This window comes from Ictidomys tridecemlineatus, chromosome 4 (assembly GCF_052094955.1).
Source record: "Ictidomys tridecemlineatus isolate mIctTri1 chromosome 4, mIctTri1.hap1, whole genome shotgun sequence".
In the NCBI taxonomy this organism is placed as follows: Eukaryota; Metazoa; Chordata; class Mammalia; order Rodentia; family Sciuridae; genus Ictidomys; species Ictidomys tridecemlineatus.
Genome location: NC_135480.1, coordinates 66,061,671 through 66,082,454, shown reverse-complemented (window position 1 = coordinate 66,082,454; position 20,784 = coordinate 66,061,671). Strand labels below are relative to the sequence as shown.

The following is a 20,784-nucleotide window of genomic DNA, read 5'->3' as shown; positions in this document are numbered from 1 at the left end:
GAAGTTAGGAAACTTACTTTTCCACTACTTGCTGTTCACATCATTGCTTTAACTTACCATACCTTAGTGGGGTTCCCCATCTAAAACAGGAATTCCACATCCTATTTTTTGGTAATGAGATTGTTTCCACAGTGAAATGCTGCACTAATGTGCATTTTTTAAATCATCCTTCATTTTTGAAACTCTGGGGAAATCTGAAATGGAAATGTAGACTGTGAGCAACCAGTAGGTCCAGGGATCTCCATTCTTAACCTGATATTTGAGGACCTAAAACAAGTTTTGAAATTGAAGCACAGTGATGTGCATCTATAATCCTAGCTGTAGTGGAGACTGAGACAGGACTGCAAGTTCAGGGCCAGCCTGAGCAATTTAGCAAGACCTTGTGTCCAAAAAAAAAAAAAAAATGTTTTTTTCTGTACTAAGGATTGAATCCAGGGGCATCTACCACTAAGCTATACCCACCCCAGTCCTTTTTAATTATATTTTGAGATAGGATCTTGCTAAATTGCCCAGGCTGAACTTGAATTTGTAATTCTGCCTCAGTCTCCTGAGTGGCTGGGATTTTAAGCACATGCCACCATGCCCAGCTTCAAAATAAATATTTTAAAAGGACTAGGAATGTAGCTTGATGGTAGAGCACTTACCTAGTATGCATGAGCCAAAACATAAAAAAATTTTTTTGAAATACCTAATGGCATTTCCCCCTTCTTGCTCCTACCTGATGCATTTAGGCCTGGAAGAAACGCTGGTTTATCCTGCGGAGTGGCCGGATGAGCGGTGATCCAGATGTTCTGGAATACTACAAGAATGATCACTCCAAGAAACCCCTGCGCATCATCAACCTGAATTTCTGTGAGCAGGTGGATGCAGGCCTCACCTTCAACAAGAAGGAGTTGCAGGATAGTTTTGTGTTTGATATCAAGACCAGCGAGCGCACCTTTTACCTGGTGGCTGAGACAGAGGAGGACATGAATAAATGGGTCCAGAGCATCTGTCAGATCTGTGGCTTCAATCAGGCTGAAGAGAGCACAGGTATGAGAACAAACACAGGCCTTTTCCAGAAGGGGCAACCATGAGGCGGCCAAACTCAAGCTAAGGTTTCCTCTTTGGCAGGAGTAATAGGCAAAAGATTAAAATGTGAAGGAATTGCCTAAATATTAGAGGGACACCTGGTGATAATAATATTCCAGTGGAAAAACCAAGAAATGTTGGGTTTATGAAGCTAAAAGTATTTTGTGATGTTTCTTCAAGTATATTGACACCACTGCCATTTCTCAGACTTCAACCTTTCTCCCTTTCCCTCAGCTCTCTAGCACCCTGTGCTGTTACCTGTCAGCCACACCATAGAGAAGCTTTCACCTGACCCCTTCTCTAGTCCATCTTTCTTTCCTAGCCCATTTTTTCAGATCACTCTGCACAGTGTGCTCATTTGTTTATTTGGCAAAATTTGATATATAATACTGTTTTCATTTATATTCCCTTAGAAGGGGACAAGTGAGAGGTGAAATACTGATTTTATGTTCAGGCTTTAATAACTGTCACAAAAAAATAGCTCAACTTTTGAAATGAATTTTAAATTGCAAAAATGCTCCTTGGCATGGGCATTTGTTTGAGTTCATATCAAGCTCTCCAGGATGGCTGAGGAGCAAATTTTTTTTTAATAGGTAGGCAGATAGTCATAATCAGTAATTCAAACTTTGGTTGCCTAACAGAAAATGGAGGAGCAACATTTAAAAACATTGGTGCCAAGGACCCATGCCAGATGAATTAACTAAGAATCACTGACTAGTGTACCTAAGCAGTAGTATTTTTTAGGTTTTTTTGTTTGTTGATTGAGGCTGGGCTTGACTACTGGACCTGAATACAGAATGCACATGCTAAAGAATTCTACCACTAAACTATCCCCTAGCCAAGTAGCAGCACTGAGTAACAAGGGTCCCGTCTCAGCAACCATTTCCTCTGACTATTTTAGGCTTTGAAGGCCAGATACAATCTTTTTCATATTCCTGTAATTGTTTTACAATTCTTTGAAAATGGAAGATCATGAGCTAAGGCTCATTGACAGCATCAGCATCATCTAGAAAGTTCTTAGAAATACAGATTCTTGGGCCTCACCTCAAACTATGTGAGTTAGAAACTCTGTAAGTAAAGCCCAGCAATGTGCTCTGGAAAACCCTTCAGGTTGTTTTGATGTATGGTTAAGTTTGAGAACCACTGGTCTAATCCCTTGCCACTCAGGATGGCGTTTGTGAACCAGCAGAATCTGCCTCTATTGGGAGCTTGTTAAAAAGCAGAATAGAATAGAATACTTTCAACCAGGTACAGCAGCTTCCTATATAACTTTCACTGAGCTTTCATTAGTGTTAACATCTCAGTTACCATGGCACAATTATCAGAACTAAGTGATCAACATTGGTACAATACTGTTAACTACAGGTTATATGGGTTTCACCTATTTTCACTCATTTCCTTATTCTGTTCAGGAATCTTTCATAACCTTGACCCCTTTAAAGAATGCTGCCTAGGCATTTTGTGGATGTGGATGATGTTTCCTCATGGTTATACTGAGGTTATCAGTTCGGGAGATTACCACAAAGGTGATGTCCTTTTCTCAGCACATTGGGTCAGAGGCAGATGGTGTCAAAGATTTTACTACCAGTCTCATTGACCTTGACCACTTGATGGAAGTAGAATCTGCCTGATGTTTCAACTGAAAGCTAATTATCTTTACTTTTGTGACTAATAAACATTTGGGAAATACTCCAGTGATATACAAATACATTTTTCTCCTTAAAATTTGCCAGTAATTTTTGCATTCATTAGTGGATAATATTTTTTTTAAAGAGAGAGTGAGAGAGAGAGAGGGACAGAGAGAGAGAGAGAATTTTAATATTTATTTATTTTTTCTTAGTTCTCGGCGGACACAACATCTTTGTTTGTATGTGGTGCTGAGGATCGAACCCGGGCCTTACGCACGCCAGGCGAGCGCGCTACCGCTTGAGCCACATCCCCAGCCCAGTGGATAATATTTGCAACAGTGACTACTGTGATGGGTTTTTGTTACTGTTGTTGTTTAATACAGTGTCTCACAAAGTTGCCCAGGCTGCCCTTGAACTTGCAGTCCTCCTATATCAGCCTTCCAAGTCCCTAGGGTTACAGATGTGCAACACTGTACTTGGCTTTTTAAAAAAATTTTTTTTAAGTTGTTGATAGTCCTTTATTTATTTTACATGGTGCTGAGAATCAAACCCAGTGCCTCACACATGCCAAGCAAGTGCGCTACCGCTGAGCCATAGCCCCAGCCCTCTTTTTTTTTTTTTTTTAATTGTAGAAATTTTATATTCCAGTATAGTAATATCCATAGTCAGTCTCTTAACAGAGTACAGCAAACATATAATATATTTAAGTACTAAAAGGTATTGAGTCAGTAGCAAAACTTTAAAAAAATAGCACATTTTGCCCATATCAACCTCTTTCTATGATTTACCATTCAGGAAACTAGGACATAATGATTTTCCCATCAAAATCAGTTTGTTCACTTATAAAACTGTAAGTAATTTAAGATCCCTACCTGCTGAATCAGATAGCAGAGGGCCCTCTTCTGTAATATACTATTCCAGATAGTAATATTAATGTCACCTTAAAAAAAAATTTGTGAGGGAAAAACTGAAAATTGCCATTTTGTCTACAAAATAAGTGTAATTTATACAGACCTGGAGATAATTCAAATGCTCAAATTCTTAATGTGAAAGCAAGTAGAGAAAGATTCAAAATGGTAAATTTTTTCCTTTACATAAATGATAAGAGGAGCTGAGGTTGTGGCTCTTTGGTAGAGAGGTTGCCTAGCATATGTGAGGCACTGGGTTCAATCCTCAGCATCACATAAAAATAAATAAAACAAAGGTATTGTGTCCATATATAGCTAAAAAAAGAAAACAATTTTTAAAAAAATAAATGATAGCTATGATAAATAGGCAACAAGTTTATAGCTAATCACTGAGAAGACAATTGCATTCATTCATAATGTTAGAGAAGATATAAGTACATGTACATGTCCCTGAGCTAGCCAAGAATCAACATGTTATTGGTTTACAGTCCCAAACTATGGCTATGTGAATTTGTCTAAATATAAATGTCTAAATATGCTAAATATTTAGAGCACTTCTTAGCAGCAGAAACCAAAACATTGTCATACTAAATACACAAGATATTTAGATAGGATCTCATTTGTTGTCAAAAACAGTGACTGGGGCTGGGGATGTAGCTCAGTGGTAGAACACTCACCTAGCATATAAAATGCCCTGCATTCCATCCTCAACATCATCAAAAACAAAAAAAGCCATGATTATCAGATAATTAAATCTGACTTTTTAAAAAAATATTGTACCAGGTCCTCTCAGAGAAACATGAAAATAATACTGAGGCTCTTAATACTGTTATTTATAATTTACAGAAATTAAAGAAAAGCCAGAAGATATAAATTTATCTCTTTGAATAGTGACAGTAGAGATATTCTTGTTTAAAAGAATGGAAAAGTGCTCATAGAGTAAACAACACTATATATATTTGGCAGGGGGCACAGGGGATTGAAGCCTGAGAGGCTTAATAACTAAGCCATATCTCCAGCCCTTTTTATTTTTTATTTTGAGACAGGGGCTCACTAAGTTGCTAGGTCCTTTCCAAGTTGCTAAGGCTGGCCTCAAATTTGCAATCCTTCTGCCTGAGCCTCCCAAAATGCTGGGATTACAGGCATGTACCATCACACCTGACTGTAACTGAGTCTTTTTAAGCCAGATGGAGTTGATTGCTGTTAAAACTAGTTGAAGTTTACATTAGTCCATCTTATACAGAAAGTGATCTGCCCATGAGGAGCATGAGATGATATGATTTCACTCTTCTCAGGAGAAATGTACTGAAAAGCCTACCATTGCTGCTGAAATCACATGTGCTAGGTAGACTCAGGATCAGATAGACCATTGAGCTTTTCCTTGCAATTTGAGCAAGTAGCAAAGTATACTGCTCTTAAAAGTTCTTTCACCACTAAATCGGGGCCTGAACCTCTACACAAGGAATAAAACCCCTTTTTTCCCCAAGGTTACCTTTAGGGGACAGAGTCCAAGAGACATGACTAGGTTGACAGTGACTCCACCCATGTATCAGTTGAACTTAAGAAATGGAAAGCATAAAAGAGAAGATGATGGCAGCAGTAGTTTTACAACTTCAGCTGACAGATTGGAATAGCTCCCTCTCCACCATCACATCCCCAGCAAACAGATGCACCATCATGCCCCTATGCCTTACTCTCTCCCTCATGTCCTCCAGACACTGAGGCACAACATGGATCCATCTGTTCAGTTTTGGACCCAGATGGAAACACACATGCTCCAGGGACATTGAGGGGAGCTGGCAGAGAATGCAGCTGCAGAGAGCAACTGGCACAGCCCCCCCACCCCAGGCTAGTCCAGCCATGCTCCCTTAACTGTGGGGTTTTAGTGGTGATTTTTCTCTTTCCCCAAGAATCTGCATTTTATGGAAATTCTCAGGTGATTTGTATGCACACTAAAATTTGAAAAGCACTGGGTTAGATCATTGATTCCCAAACCTTCAGAATCACCTGAAAGTTTTTCTTTTAACTTAGATATGCTGAGTCAGTAATTCTGATTTAGGTTTAGGAATTAATAACTTTTTTAAAAAAAAATTGTCACACAGCATAGGAAAATATATTTTCAAATCTTTATATCTGATAAGCATTTGGAATTAAGAATATGTTAAAAAAAAACTTGTTTTAGTTAACAACGAGACAACTCAGTTTTAAAAATGGATAAAGCTCTTAAATTCTCTGTATAAAATCCTTTGTCAGATAAAGAATTTGCAAAAATTTGCTCCCATTCTGCAGGTTTTCTCTTCACTCTGTTGATTGTTTCCTTTGCTGTGCAGAAGCTTTTCAGTTTGATATAATCCCTTGTGCCTGTTTTTGCTTTTTTTGCCTACACTTTTAGGATTATATCCAAAAAAAAAAAAAAAATGATTGCCTGTACGAGTGTGTGTGTATGTGTGTGTGTGTGTGTGTGCGTGTGTGTGTGTGTGTGAGTGACTACAGTATTCCCATCCCTTTTTCTTTTTAATTAGAGATGAGATCTCACCAAGTTGCCATGGTTGGGCTTGAAGTTGCAGTTCTCCCACCTCAACCTTTCAAGTAGCTGGAATTAGAGGTGTGTGCCACTCCACCTGGCTTATACCAATGTCTTGGAGTGTCCCCCTATGTTTTCCTCTAGTAGTTTCAGAGTTTAAGTCTTATATATAGGTCCTTGACACATTTCAAGTTGACTTTTGTACAGGGTAAAAGGTGGGGATAAAGTCTCAGTCTTAAGCATGTATCACACATTTAACACAGCACCATTTGGTAAAAAGGCTGTGCTTCTTTATTTTTGGCACCTTTGTAGAGAATTCACTGACTGTAGATTTGTAGATTTATTTCTGGGATCTCTATTTTGTCTATCTATGCATTGGTTTTTATGCTAATATGCTGTTTTGGTTACTATAGCTCTGTTATATGCATTGAAATCAGTTGTTGGAATGCTTCCAGTTTTGTCCTTTTTGCTTGAGATTGCTTTGGCTATTGGGTATTTTGTGCTTCCATATTAATTTTCAGATTATTTTTTCTAGGATTTGTTTTGTTTTTTCAGTGTTAGATGTTTTTCCATTGTGAAGAATGTCATTGGTATTTTGATAGGGATTGCATGAGATCTGTAAACTGCTGTGTAGTATGGGTATTTTAACTATTGATTCTTCTAATCCACAAACATGGTAGTCTTGCCATTTTTTTTGTGTGTGTGTGTTCTCTTCAATTTCTTTCATAGGATTTTTTTTAAATTTTATTGTAGGAAAAACCTTCTTTAGTTAAATATATTCTTAAGGTTTTTGTTGTTCTTGTTTTATGGATTTTGTAGCTATTTTAAATTATTTTGCTGTCATGATTTCTTTCTTATCAAGTTCATTACTAATACATGGAAATGTATCTACTGATTTTATAAAATAATCATTATTAAAGGCTGGGAATGGTAGGAAGGCAAACAGAGGGAGATGGGATAATTGTTCCAAAACACAATTAGGTAGGAGTAATAAACTCTACATCCTAGTAGGGTGATTGTAGTTCACAATAGTCTATTATTTATTTTATGAATAACTAAAAGATACTCAAAGACTCCGAACATAAGGTAATAATGAGATATTTTAAATATCATTTATCCTAATTTAATCAATGTACACATATACATGTACTGTGTCTCATAAATGTTTATTATTAGTTAATAAAAAATGTAAAGATATATTTAAGAAGACAGAAATACTGACTGCTCTCATTTTATCATTATACATTGTATACATATATCAAATTATCACACTGTAGTTCATGAGTCTGTACAATTAATGATTTTTTAAATTCATTTTTAAAGTCCTAAAAACAAACACAACATGGGCAAAGAATCTGAGTAGACATTTCTCCAAAGAAGATATACGAATTGCTAATAAGTACATAAAAAGATGCTGAGTGTCCTTAGCCATTAGAGAAGTACAATCAAAACCACAGTGATTTCCTATCTACTAGGGTAGTGTAATTTAAAAGATGTATAAGACAAGATTTGGGCAAGATGTGAAGAAACACATTGCTCAGATGTCCCACCTTTACTTTGCTCATGAGAAGCAAAATAGTACAGGCACTGCAGAAAGCAGTGTGGCAGTTTTCCCAAAGCTAAGCATAGAATAACCAACTATAAGACTCACAAAATATATACCCGCAAAGGCACACCCCTGCCAATGACCCACCTCCTCCAGCCACACCCTACCTGCCTTTAGTTACCATGCAGTTAATTCCATCAAGGGATTAATTCACTGATTGGGTTAAGGCTCTCACAACCCAATCATTTCTCCTCTAAACCTTCTTGCATTGTCTCAAAATGAGCTTTTGGGGGACATCTCACATCCAAACCATAACACCCTTTATTTATTCCTGATGAATAGTAAAACGTGCTTATTTGGGAGGTATAGTGGGGAGTAAAGGAATTAAAAGGTAGGGGGAAAACTCCACAAACCCACTAGTCTCAAGAGTTTTTTATAAATGTGTAAGAAATGGATTTAAAAATACCTTCTATTTTTAGGAAATAGCAAATTTATTTTAATGGAATTATTTCCTTGTGGGATTAGAGGTGTTTCCACCAAGAAAAACATTCTTGAGAAAAAAAAATAATTCTTAAGGCAAATATCTTTTTTTTAAATCATATAATTAAAGGATATTGTCTGAATCTTACTCTGACTATATAGCATTTAAATATAATGAAAATGTAGAGACAATATTCTCTGGATTTGCTTTCTTAGGTAGGAAGATTCATTTCTCTGTTTGCACATTATTATTCACTCATTCACTCAGCAAACCTTCACTGAGCACTTACTTCATGCCAGTCTCCATCATAACCAGGGATGCTGGAGATGGTCAGTAGGGTTCCTGTGCTGACCTCACAGCCTGGTGGAGGAACGGTTGTAACCACACAGTTGCAGAGGGTGCTGTTAGGGGTATTACCAAGGTCAGAGGCAGTAGCTCGGCACCACCAGCTCAAGGAGGAGGGACTGAGTAGGCAGGAGGTGTTACAACTCTGTCTACTAGAAGACAGACTCCCTTAAGCCTTTGGTTTAAAGGGATTATTTTATAAGATGTCTGGTAGTTTAATTACCAGATCAAGGATCTTGGTTGTCGGACAGAGGTTTAGGGTTCTTTGTGCAGTCTTTCTGAGAAAGGCAATAGGCTTTTCTTCTCACAAGAGAATCTAGTGTGTTAAAAGATCCAGTCACTTATTGGGTTATGTCTTACTTTATTAGCTTTCTTAAAACTGGATTATACCTCTAAAACCTCCAGGTAAGGATTTAATCACCAAGCCAGTGTTTTCATAGCTGAGAGTTGGGATCTGAGGAGAAGAAGGAAGTTAACATTTAACTCCCTACTTTTGATCAAAAACCTTTTTCATTTAATCATTTTGTCAACTTCATTTCCCTTTTCAAGTAAGGACATAGTACTTTTTTTCCCCTGCCTAACATTTTAACTTTCCAGGACTTAAATAAAGATCCACTCTATCTACCCACCCCTGACCTGGGCTGGGCTAGACTCATGCTACCCAACTGACATCAACCACCCTAGATTCTTTTTTTTTTTAAAGAGAGAGAGAGAGAGGAGAGAGAGAGAGAGAGAGAATTTTTAATATTTATTTTTTAGTTCTCGGCAGACACAACATCTTTGTTGGTATGTGGTACTGAGGATCGAACTGGGCAGCAGGCGCAAGCGTGCTACCGCTTGAGCCACATCCCCAGCCCCACCCTAGATTCTTCCCTGTGGCAATTCTGCTCTCCTTTGGTGCCTCTTGTGAACAACCTACTCAACTGGGGCTTTGGGTCAGCATCTGCTTTAGGTAAGGAGCACCCTGGACTGACACCTAAACCTCACCAGCCACAAAAAGAAATAATAGCAGCAATATACTGACCATCTGCTCTATGAAAGTAGAGACTTGAAATAAACTGCCATTAAAAATTTACAATAATGGGCTGGATTGTAGCTTAGTAGTTGAGCACTGCTTTCCTCACATGCGTGAGGCACTGGGTTCAATCCTCAGCACCACCTTAAAAAAAAATAAGTGAATAAAACCAAGATATTGTGCCTATCTACAACTAAAAAAAATGATTTAAAAATATTCACAGTAATCCCTCTAGGTAGCAAAAAATTTGATCTAAGGCCATGCAACTAGAAAATGACAAAACCAGGATTCTAGTCTAAACCAAATCTGACTTTTCATTATAACATGATGTCTTTTATTCCTAGCATTTTTTAGTGCAAATATTTCCCAGAACCAAGCCTAGATATTTTTGCCTCTTTGGATACTCTGTAGGAGGTTAAACACCTTCCACTGGAGGCCCTAAAACTGGCCAGGTTTCCCACGTCACCATCCCAAATTGTTCAAGTCCATGGGCTGCAGTAGTCCTAATTTAGTAACTTCTAGGACTTTAACCAGTCCTCTAGTTCTTTCAGTGTGTCTGTAGGCTCACAGGGAGAAGGTAACTGGTTCATATGACCATTCTGTGACTACATGAGCATATCACTGGATCAAAGTTTCAGTTTTCTGATATAGAATAGGGATAAAATACTTTGTGATCTCACCCCAGTGCTTCTGCTTCTTGCATGGGTGCATCCAGACAAACCTCACCCATTGGCAGCACTCAAGCTGCATATTTCCCAAAGGACTATGAGCATTGTATTCCACATTAGGTTATCCCCTGGAGTTATCCAATCCAACATCCCTGCTTGCTGCTCCATCCCATAGAGATTCCTTCATAAGGGAGCCTCTTGCAAGCAAATACTCCTTTTTTGTTTTCTTTCTTTTCCGTAAGGGTTGTGATGGGACCTATCGAAAAACTTGTTTTTCACTCTCAGCTGGAAGGGTTTTTGTGGCAGATGGGAGTCTATCCTTTTTTTTTTTTTTCAACTTTCTTACCACCCCCAGATTCTTATTTCTACTGCAACCCTCCAGTTTCTCACATATTCCAGCCAAAATGTTTAGGATAAACCTACAGGATCAAGACCAGACCAGGAGTGAAACTGAGTCTGAATATTGACATAAGGTTGGAGGAGATACCAACCTTCTGATAGAAAACTCTTTCCAAAAGGAAATCAGGGAAAATTTCAAGAAGGAAAAGCAACTCTCAAGAATATATATCAAGATTTCACATCACATGCATTGAGTCATCGAGTCTGTTGAGGGGAAGTAGGGGGATACATGCATATCTCCCTCTAGGAATCAAAATAGCCTTCAGTCCTCAGAGTAAGAAAGAAAGATGCTCTAAGCTTTGTTTACCATTAAACAGGTCCAAGTCCTCACATTTGTGGCCCAGTTGTGGGCAGCTGTCCCTGACCAGATGTGCCACACACAAAAAGAGCCAGCAAAGAGCTTTAATGAATTATTTATGTGCTCAAGATCATCCGCTGTTAGGAAAGCCTTTTGAATCCTCAAAGCTGAGGACTTCTTCCCTTTTATCCCCTTCTTCCTTCATTTATTCAGTGGCTATCCCAGCACAACCACTATTGCGTGGCAGGCTTGCAGCACTCAAGTCTCAGTGCTACCACTTACTTGCTGTATCATGTGAAATAAATGATTTTACCTATGTTTTTTTTTTTTTCCTGTAAATGGAGTTGATGCCCTTCACAGAGTTGTTGGGAGGTTACACAAATGTAAAGGAAAACATAGGTACACAATGTGAACAGTAGCTGCCTGTCGTACTGTTTCCCATGTAGTGATTACGGCAATAAAGACAGTTGTTATATCTGTAGAAGAGGAACAGAATATGATTTAAATATCTGGCATTTTTAGAGAACTTCTCAGTCTACAGACTGTTCTGCAGTCTCATTTGAGTGTAAAGAAACAAAATTAGATAGTCATGGCTGCTGGCATTATTCCTATTGCACAAGTAAGGAAACTGGAGTTCAAAGACACTGCCAGAAAGCAGAGCTGCTGGGCCTGGATGCCAGGGCTTTTCACTCTATTCCACGGCTGTTTGTCCTAACCCCTATTCACAGACCTGTTTACTGTGGCTGTTTCTAAGCCACAGAATAGCAAGAAGGAAGAGCATTAAGATGTTTTTCAGGGCTCGGGTTGTAGCTCAGTGGTTGAGCACTTGCCTCGCATGTTTGAGACACTAGGTTCAATCCTCAGCACCACATAAAAAATAAAATAAATTTTAAAAAACAAAGATATTGTGTCCATTTACAATTAAAAAAATTTTTTTAAAGATGTTTTTCTTTTTTTTTTTTTTTTAAATTTTTTTTTTTTTTTTAAAGATAGAGTGAGAGAGGAGAGAGAGAGAATTTTTAATATTTATTTTTTAGTTCTCGGCAGACACAACATCTTTGTTGGTATGTGGTGCTGAGGATCGAACCTGGGCCGCACGCATGCCAGGCGAGCGCGCTACCGCTTGAGCCACATCCCCAGCCCTTAAAGATGTTTTTCAATCACTGAGAACTGACTGCTTTGAAAGTAAGGTGCTGTTGCACATTAATATTAACCTCTGAGGGATAAATTAGCAGGGTAACATGGTCTCAGATTTTAGAGTAGCCAACAAATCACTGTGAATCTGAACCCAAGGAGTTTCACTCACCAAAACCCTGTTTTATAACTCTTGAAGATTTTAAAATAAGGTCAGAGCCTCCTTCATATTCTTTCCACTATTTTAGCTTTTCTCTTCTTCTTGAACTCCTTGGAAGGAATTTCATAATAGTTACATGCCTAATTCTGTGGAATGAAAAATTCCGAGTTCCAATCAATTATTCTTTATCTCTTCTCCACATTTTCTCTACTAAAAATTTTGGTGAGGCTGCTTCCTTTTAAATATTTAATAAATATTTAAATTTCTAGTAATCCTTGTGTTTTCTAACTTACTCCTCAACAGAGTATTTTAAGTCCTAGGTTTTCTCTGGGGTCAAGCAATACCCAAAGGGACACTTTTGGGGAAATCTTCAGCATCCACTGAAAGAATGTTATGGGGGTGGGGGCAGAAGTCTTCAAATAGCTCCTTCCCCTGTGGAGAGAATGCTTGGTGCCTTATAGGTCAGGACCCCTTATTCCTCTGGGCTTCTGCCAGCAGGGAGGGATGCAGTGGAGCTCAGCAGTTCACTCCAATGCCTTCTGATGACCTTGGTCCTTCCCCGGATGAAAAATGAGTGGGCGAGCTAGGGAAAAAGCAGGGGCCAGAGCAGGGTGGGGAGGGAAGCAACATTTCTCAGGGGACTCACCCTCCCCTCTTCTCATCTCTGGAAGGGCCTTTTCCTCTCCATACCCTTCTGCCTTCTGCATTGATGGTGTTTTTAACTGAGATCAGATTCCCAACTCCTCTGGAACCCCTGTTGGATGCTGAGCACAAGTGTGGGAGGTGAGAGGAGCGTCTCCCCAGACCCAGACCAAATCTCCTGCAGAGCAAAAAAGACTGACCCAGGCCCCAGCCCAGAGGCGGAGGATGCTGTCTGAATCACCCACCCTTTTTTTCCACTGAGACAATGAGGAAAATAAAACATCCAGACCAGTTTCCAGCCAGATCTGAAATCCTCATGCCTTTAAAAACAAAAGTTATTCTAGCTAACCCTGAAACATCAGACCTTCCTCCTAAATCTTTTGCTTGCTTGTTGGTTTTTGTTTATAGCTGGGTCTAGTCACCCCCGGAGCAGGCCTTGAATTGGAACATGAACTCCATAAAATCCCCATAGACTCCTCTGCATTGTCCTGGAACAGGCTCCAGCCCTGACCTTCAGGGCACTCCAGACTCTGAAGGAGGAAAAGGAGACAAGGAGAAACCTGACCCTGCTGTCTTCATTCTAAACCTTGATCCCTCTTCCTGTTTTGCCTTTTTTACCAGACTCTCCCCCTTGCCATCCCAGCCAGCCAGCATAGATCAAATCTAGTATTACCTGCCAGAACCCACAGACTGTTAGAGAAGGGAGCGTCTCGTCCAACTCCTCAACACCAGCAGCTTTGGATGGCTCCCCAATGTCTCTTGAGATCCGCCCCCTCTTTACCCACCCACCCCTCTTTATTTTTGTTTGTTGGTTTGTTCTTTGAGGCTTATCCCTAGTAAAGGAAGGCAATAAATGATTGTTTAATTGGCCCCAACCCAGATTCCAGAGCCTACTGTAACGCTGATTTTGGGCTAGAAGTAGGATTAGAACTTTGTATTTAGTAGTAAAGCCATCTTGAACTTCTGAAGGCTCTTGATTATGGCTAAACATCCTATTACAAGTAGCTATACGTAGGGTTCACTCTGGGTGCTACAAAATCAGTAGATATGGCTGTCTTTCTCTAGGATCTGAATTTAAAGTCCCAGTTTTAAATTTCATTTTTGTTACTAATCTCACTTTCTTTAACCCTAAACGAGGAGTGATTTCCAACCTTATTTTAAGTATACCTTTTTAACCAGATTTTACATGGAACAGAGTATATGAAACACATGAGTGTAGCAGCTCTGGATTGCAGGGGAGAGGGAGGGTGCAGTGCTGCAAACCGGAGCTGTGCCCAGTGCCTACCCCTCCTCTTTTCCCATGCTTGCCTGGGAAAGCTGGAACACAATGTGAAAATCTTGGCCTGTGGCAGATATTTCAAAACAGGGACCCACAGAGCAGTGCTAAGCTATGAAAATGTTTTTCATCAGTCTACAACAAAATGAAAAATATGAAGAGGAAGATAGTGTTAGTTTTGATAAAGCTAAATGTAATCAGATATTAAAACTTCCCTTTGTTCATAGATACTGTATGTGCATGTACTAACATGTTCTTTTATGTGTGTGTAAAATGATAGTCCTAGTAAAGAGCAGTTTGTACACATTTGACATCATTAAAAATTGGCAGCCTCATGTGGCCATTTCTAAAAGAACACAGATGAAGAAGCAAAGAGGCAGTGCTTTAATTCATTTGTAAAGTGGGAGTATCTGGAAACAATGAGCTAGAAGTGATGCTAGTCCCCAGCCTCTGGTGCACTCCTGGCCCCAGGCCTCTGAATTCTACCCCCAAATTCAGGCCCACCCTGCACCCTTGTATTATGTCAGTGCTCAGGATCCTTTGTCCCTTTGGCTCAATTCTGGCCCTGCTCTTGTATGTCAGCTAGGGTCAGCCCTGGAATTATGTCTCATTTTCCTGTTCTTCAGTCTCTGCCCTATGACTCTGCCTGTTGTCTTGAATTCCACCCAGGATTGGACCATATCATGCATTTATGTAACTCCTCTCATAGACCAGAGCCTCCTAGATGTTGAACCAGTGACTGGAGCCCACTGCCCACTGGAAAACTGCTGTTGCCAGTGAGCTGTCTGCCTGAATTTCTGAAGAAAAAATTCACTTCTGCTCCTCCAGAACATGCTGTCTCCTCCTCTTGGACTCCTGCCCACATTTCTAGGTGATGCCCCAGTTTCTGTTTTGTGTTCACTCATTCAGGACACACCAGGGAGTACCTGTTTTTGTCAGACCCTGTCCTACAGTCAAGGGCTAGAGAAGGGCACAAGAAACAGACCTGTTTTCAGTGAACTCCTCAGCCTTGTTATGTTCTCCAGTTTAACTTCTATCAAATGGCCTTTGGAACCCTAGTGACTCTATGCCTCCTCCATTTTCACAAGGTTTACCTGTTTTTAATTGAAGTATGCATCGCTCTCTGCCAACATATATCTACCAGATAAAAAATTTGAGGTTAACTTCAAGTATGAAAATTTGATTTTTTTAAAAAAATTTCTGAATTTAGCTTCAATAGCAAGGCTCCATCTGGGCAGTAATAGACATAGAAGATTTAATCAAATCAAGGTAAGACTGGTCAACTCAGCATTTTTTCAATTAATTCAAGCTTCTCCTACTTCCTCTCTGAAAACCTATTTTAAGTTCTCAGAGGCTTAGGAAACTGGGAGCAGTTTGTTGAGCTAGAGCACAGGCTTTGGGAATAGGGGAGGAGAGGTGTGAAAGACAGGGTGAGAACATGTCTCGTTCTGTCTTCTCAATCTTTCTGTCTCTACCACATCAGAAAAGATCTGATAAAAATCAGTTGCATACCTGTAATCCCAGAGACTTGGGAGGCTGAGGCCAGAGGATTGCAAGTTCAAGGCAAGCCTCAGCAACTTAGTGAGTTCTTAAGCAACTTAGTGAGACCTTGTCTCAAAATAAAACATTCAAATGACTGGGGATATGGCTCAATATTTAAGTGCCCCTGTGTTCAATTCCTGGCACTTCCCCCAAAAAAAGTTGCCCAATAAGTAGCTATTCAAATAACTTATTTGAATTATTTAGTTACAGTGTTTGGCTATAAGTTTATTTATAGTTATACAAAATTTTGTTTTATGCCTTCCACCTTATTTCCAGATATTTTTGTTTTTGAGAAACTCACTGTTAAGAAGAGGAGAAAGGAAACATCAAAAACAGTCTAACTTTATTCACAAGAGTTAAGAGACTGAACTATCCAAAATTCTGAATATTGAAACAATGGTTTAAAATTGTTGTGGTATAAAACAAAGAAAAACTCAAAATGGAGGATGTACTAACTAGGCTGAAGAGATGAGGTTATACTAATGACCTAAATTTTATATTTATGTATCTACTGTTTGATTTTGTTTGCCACCTCCTCACCCCTTTTCTGGGTGAGGTCAGTGAATAAAATTCGTTTATGGCTGGTGAATCATATTGGCCAAAACATCCAGCCAAGACAGAAGGGAATAGATTGCATAGTGTGAGAAACTTCTGAGAATGAGAATGAGATCTTGAAGGATCCTCAGAGAATGTTTAGTTCCATACTCCTCAAATGACAACATATCCGGAGGTCAAGAGAGGAGCTAATTCAATATCATACAGATCATCGGCAAGGCTAGAATTAAAACCTAGGTTGCTTGAATGTCAGTTAGTGTTCCCAATGATGCTAGTGATGACAAGCTCTCATATCTGTATAATAAGACTGTAATTTATAAAGTGTTCATGCCTATACAATACATATATCATATGCATAAAAGGCCATTTTAATACATAGAGTGTTAGAATCATATAAACACATGAACCCACAATGATGAGTTGAATCAGTGGATTAGGTCTTCTTAAAAAATTTATATTGATATCTTATAATTTTATAAAATAGTGGGATTCATTATGCCATATTTGTACATACATATCACATAATTTGATCAGTCTCAATCCCCAGTATCTTCCCTTTCCCTCTCCACCTCCCTCCCCCAATCTGCTTACTTTACTCTACTGATCTCCTTCTATTATTATTATTATTTTAATTAATGCATTATAATTATATGTATGTAAGGGGGGTGGGGGTGATGGATTCAGTCTTAATAATAATCTTAGGTAAGTTAGTTGACTTTCCTTTATCAACTTCTGAATCAACAACATAAAAACAAAGCATTCTTCATATTTTGAAGATTAAGAATTTATTTAAAGCATATAGCATAATGTTTAGTACATGATAAACATTAAATATCTGTTGAATGTATAGCTAATTGTTGCTGCCTTCTTATGATCGTTACAACCCTTTGGTTTTCTTGTTTGTTTTGAGGCAGTGTCTCTCAATATTGCCCAGGCTGACCTTGAACTCTCCCTTCAGCCTCCAGAATAAACTGACTACAGGTTCACACCACCACCCAGCTCTCACCAGACCTTTGAATACTATGCTACTCTCCAAAACTAAGATAGCATACTTAACTTTAACTCTGTTTTGCCCAAACTCAAAAATATGTCTTTTATAGTACTGTGATTAATTATATACCAAATAAACTCTGCTGACTTCCTTGATTTAAAGTGCATTATACTTAAGTAATTGAGATACTCAAAAACAAAGGTGTCTTTTTATTTTGTTAAATTATTTATTGTTTATTTGCTTTGCTGAGGATCAAACCCAGGGTCTCCTACATGGTAGCTCTACCACCAAGCTACATCCTCAGCCCCAAGGTGTCTCTTAAAATACATTACTACTGATAATAAAAGCTAATAAGAGTTTACTGTGTGACAGACAGTGTTCTAAGCAACTTATTTTCTTCTCCTGCAGTACAGGGATAGAACCCAGGGGCACTTGATCCCTGAGCTACACTTCTTGCCCTTTTTATTTTATTTTGAGACAGAGGGTCCTTCTAAGTTTCTGAGGCTGGCCTCAATCTTGCCATCTTCCCACCTCAACCTCCCAGGTCACTAGAAGTACAGGCATACCTCAACCTCCCAAGTCACTAGGATTACAGGCATGTACTATTGCATTCAGTCCTATGAGGTAGATACTTTTTATCATTCCCATTTTACAAAAAAGGAAATTGAGGCACAGAAATGTTAAATGCCTTTCCCTCATTCCCTCAGCTAGTAAGTAAAGGGACTACATTTCAAACCCAGACAGTTTTTTTAAATATTTATTTTTTAGGTGTAGATGGACACAACACAATACCTTTATTTTTATTTGGTGCTGAGGCTTGAACCCAGGCCTCGCCTGTGCTAGGCGAGCGCTCTAACATTGAGCCATAATCCCGGCCCCTCAAACCCAGACAGCTTGGCCCAGGATCCAAGCTCTCAACTATTAAGCCATACCTTGAAATCCTAAATTATAGGTCCTTGTCTCATACTGTCACAAGACCTGGTATGTGGATGGGGACCTGGAAGAGACTCATTGCCATCTCTGTTCTTTTTGAGGTGGCCGTCTCTGGCCTTCCCAGCACATGGATTCTCTCCCTGGATTCCTTTAAGAGAGGGCATCACAGAGTTCTTACTGCCTTTAGTTTTAACCTACGCCAGTTTTTGCCATTGACTAGACTTTAGCTTCAGTTTTCTCTGAATCTAGGAGAGGTGCTTTCATGTCCACTAGAGTCCACATAAACAGCTGAGAGGCCAGGCGGGTGCTCCACCATAGGTAGGTACACTTTGTGGGGAAGAGAGGCCATCATTAGTTCAGGAAGCACTGTTTTGGACAGTGGGTGTAGTAATTTGGGTTCCTGAGAAGCAGACATCAAGAAAAGTTTGGACATGCCAAGTGATTTACTCGGTAAAACAGCTGCAAGGATAAGGAAAGGAACCCAGAGAAGCAGAGAACACTTTCAGGACTGACATGTGAAGGAGAGAAGGCAGGAAGGAGGATCAGGCTGTTACACAGTGCTAAATAGGCCCAACCATGTCAGTGCAGAATCTCCAGCCAAAGTTTTTTGTTAAAGAAGTTCCATGTCTCACAGGCTTGTGTTAGAATTGCTACCACTAGATGGGAACAGCTCATGGGAAGTTCATCCATGTGAATGTGGAGAGTTGAGGGGATACAGAGAACTGGCAGCCGGGCTTGTCTGTCAATTATGTTACCCACATCAGGGGTACAAGAGGGACATTTTTATAGCCACTGAAGCATCATCAGTGGTGAACAGGACATGGAGGGTTTAGACTCTTTTAAGAGCTTATAATCAAGTGGAAAGAGACAGATCAAAACCAGAATGTTTACGTGATAGCAGTAAATGCTTTGATAAAACATAAGGCCTAGTAATGTGATAGGGAGTGACTAGAAAGCTATTTAGGTCAGATGGTCAGGAAAGATCTCTTGGGCTGTGGTTTCTTTATTAGTCATATGTGAATAGTTTTGTGGATATTTATGTAGTCTTCTGTGATTGTAGAGCATATTCTTCTCACCTAACCTCTAACCTTCACATGGAGCCACATAATGGAATGAGCCCTTACTTTGGTGTAAAATAGACCTTGCTGTGGGTCTTGGCTCAGGTGCTTCCTAATAGCTCAATAACATTGAGTAACATCATTTCTCTGAGGCTTAGTCTCTTCATCTGTTAAGTGGATTTGTAAAGATTACTCCCCTGCCAACATTTTTAGGGTTATTGGAAAAGGCAGAGTTGAGAATAGCCTACAATTGTAAAACAAAATTTTTATAAATTCCTTTCACAATAGCATTAATAAATAAAATATTTAGGAACCAATTCTTTAAAAATACTAGATCTTGGGCTGGGGCTGTAGCTCAGTGGCAGAGTGCTTGCCTTGCACATGGGAGGCATGGGTTCCATCCTCAGCACAACATAAAAATAAATAAAATAAAGGCATGCTGTCCATCTACAACTACAAAAAAATTAAAAATAAAATAAAAATACTATATCTTTGTGGAGATGATGAGACATCAAGAGGCAAAACTGGAAGATGAATAAAGAAGCTATTGATGTGAAGCCCGGAGATTTCTGTGGCAACAGCACTGGTTGCAGTTGTGGAGAAAAAACTTCCATCTGCAAGCTGGGTCCTCCCAGGCTCTCTGTGCCTACAGTCCTCCACCACATAGGTTAGTGGACTCTATTTGCACCCTCTGGGACAGATCTTGGCTCTGGTCAAAGCCTGAAGGTTTGGGAACAGCATTCAAGATTTCCCATACTAGGCTCCTCTCACCATGGAGTGCCTAAGGCATTTTTTATTCCCTAAAACAACTTCACAGGTAGCAATTTTTTAAATGTTACAAATTAGGGTTCTTGGATTAAAATGCCATCCCTGGTGTTCATAGCCAGAGAGATAATCACACTGAGATTAGGGTTCCAAAGCCCATCTTTCTTTCCCAGCATCACATTGCCTCTCCTGAAGCCTAAGTTGCACTTCAGGCAAGTTCTACAGATCTCATAATTTCCTAGGCAATCCTACAATGCTTAGAATCCAAGCCTCACCATCCACACTAATCAGTTTAAGATATTATTCTTGTGAATATTCCACTGATTTTTTTTTCTTTTCTTTTTCAATACTGGGGGTCAAACCTAGGGCTTTGTACATGCTTTACCACTGAGCTACATCCAGACCTCTCTGCTAATGATTATTGATAAACTGCCATGATTATGTCTGATGTTTGTGTTTTGTAGCAATGGCCAATTGTCTGTTAGTGAAAGTCATTATAAAAGAAGGAGAAAGCTTTCCTCTTATAGAGTTAGGTTAAAAGCATGGTGATATATTTTAATTTTTTGTGAAAAGATTATAAGAATCAAGTGCATTGTTAAAATATGAACTTAGGGTACTTAATGGATATATATAAATTCCAGTGGGAATACCAATGGGTTCTACCTTGGAGAAAGGTGAAAGTGCTGCCCTGAATATAAATTTGTTCTTTTCTTTTTTTTAATATTTATTTTTCAGTTGTAGTTGGACACAATACCTTATTTTTTTATTCATATATTTTTATGTGGTGCTGAGGATCGAACCCAGGGTCTCGCACGTGCGAGGCAGGTGCTCTACCGCTAAGCCAC

The 20,784-nt window shown here is 39.2% G+C and overlaps 1 protein-coding gene across 3 annotated transcripts in view; it reads left to right on the top strand.

Annotated features, from left to right (window-relative positions):
• Gab2 (GRB2 associated binding protein 2) overlaps nucleotides 1–20,784 on the top strand; it is a 181,411-nt gene that overhangs the window by 119,996 nt on the left and 40,631 nt on the right. For 2 of the 3 annotated variants that reach the window (XM_078046743.1, XM_078046742.1), the window contains exon 2: nucleotides 732–1,032. In XM_078046743.1, the coding sequence (XP_077902869.1) occupies nucleotides 732–1,032 (301 nt within the window). Of the gene's footprint in view, nucleotides 1–731; nucleotides 1,033–14,828; nucleotides 14,967–20,784 lie in introns of those variants that run through there. The other variant, XM_040284997.2, reaches the window with a different exon arrangement.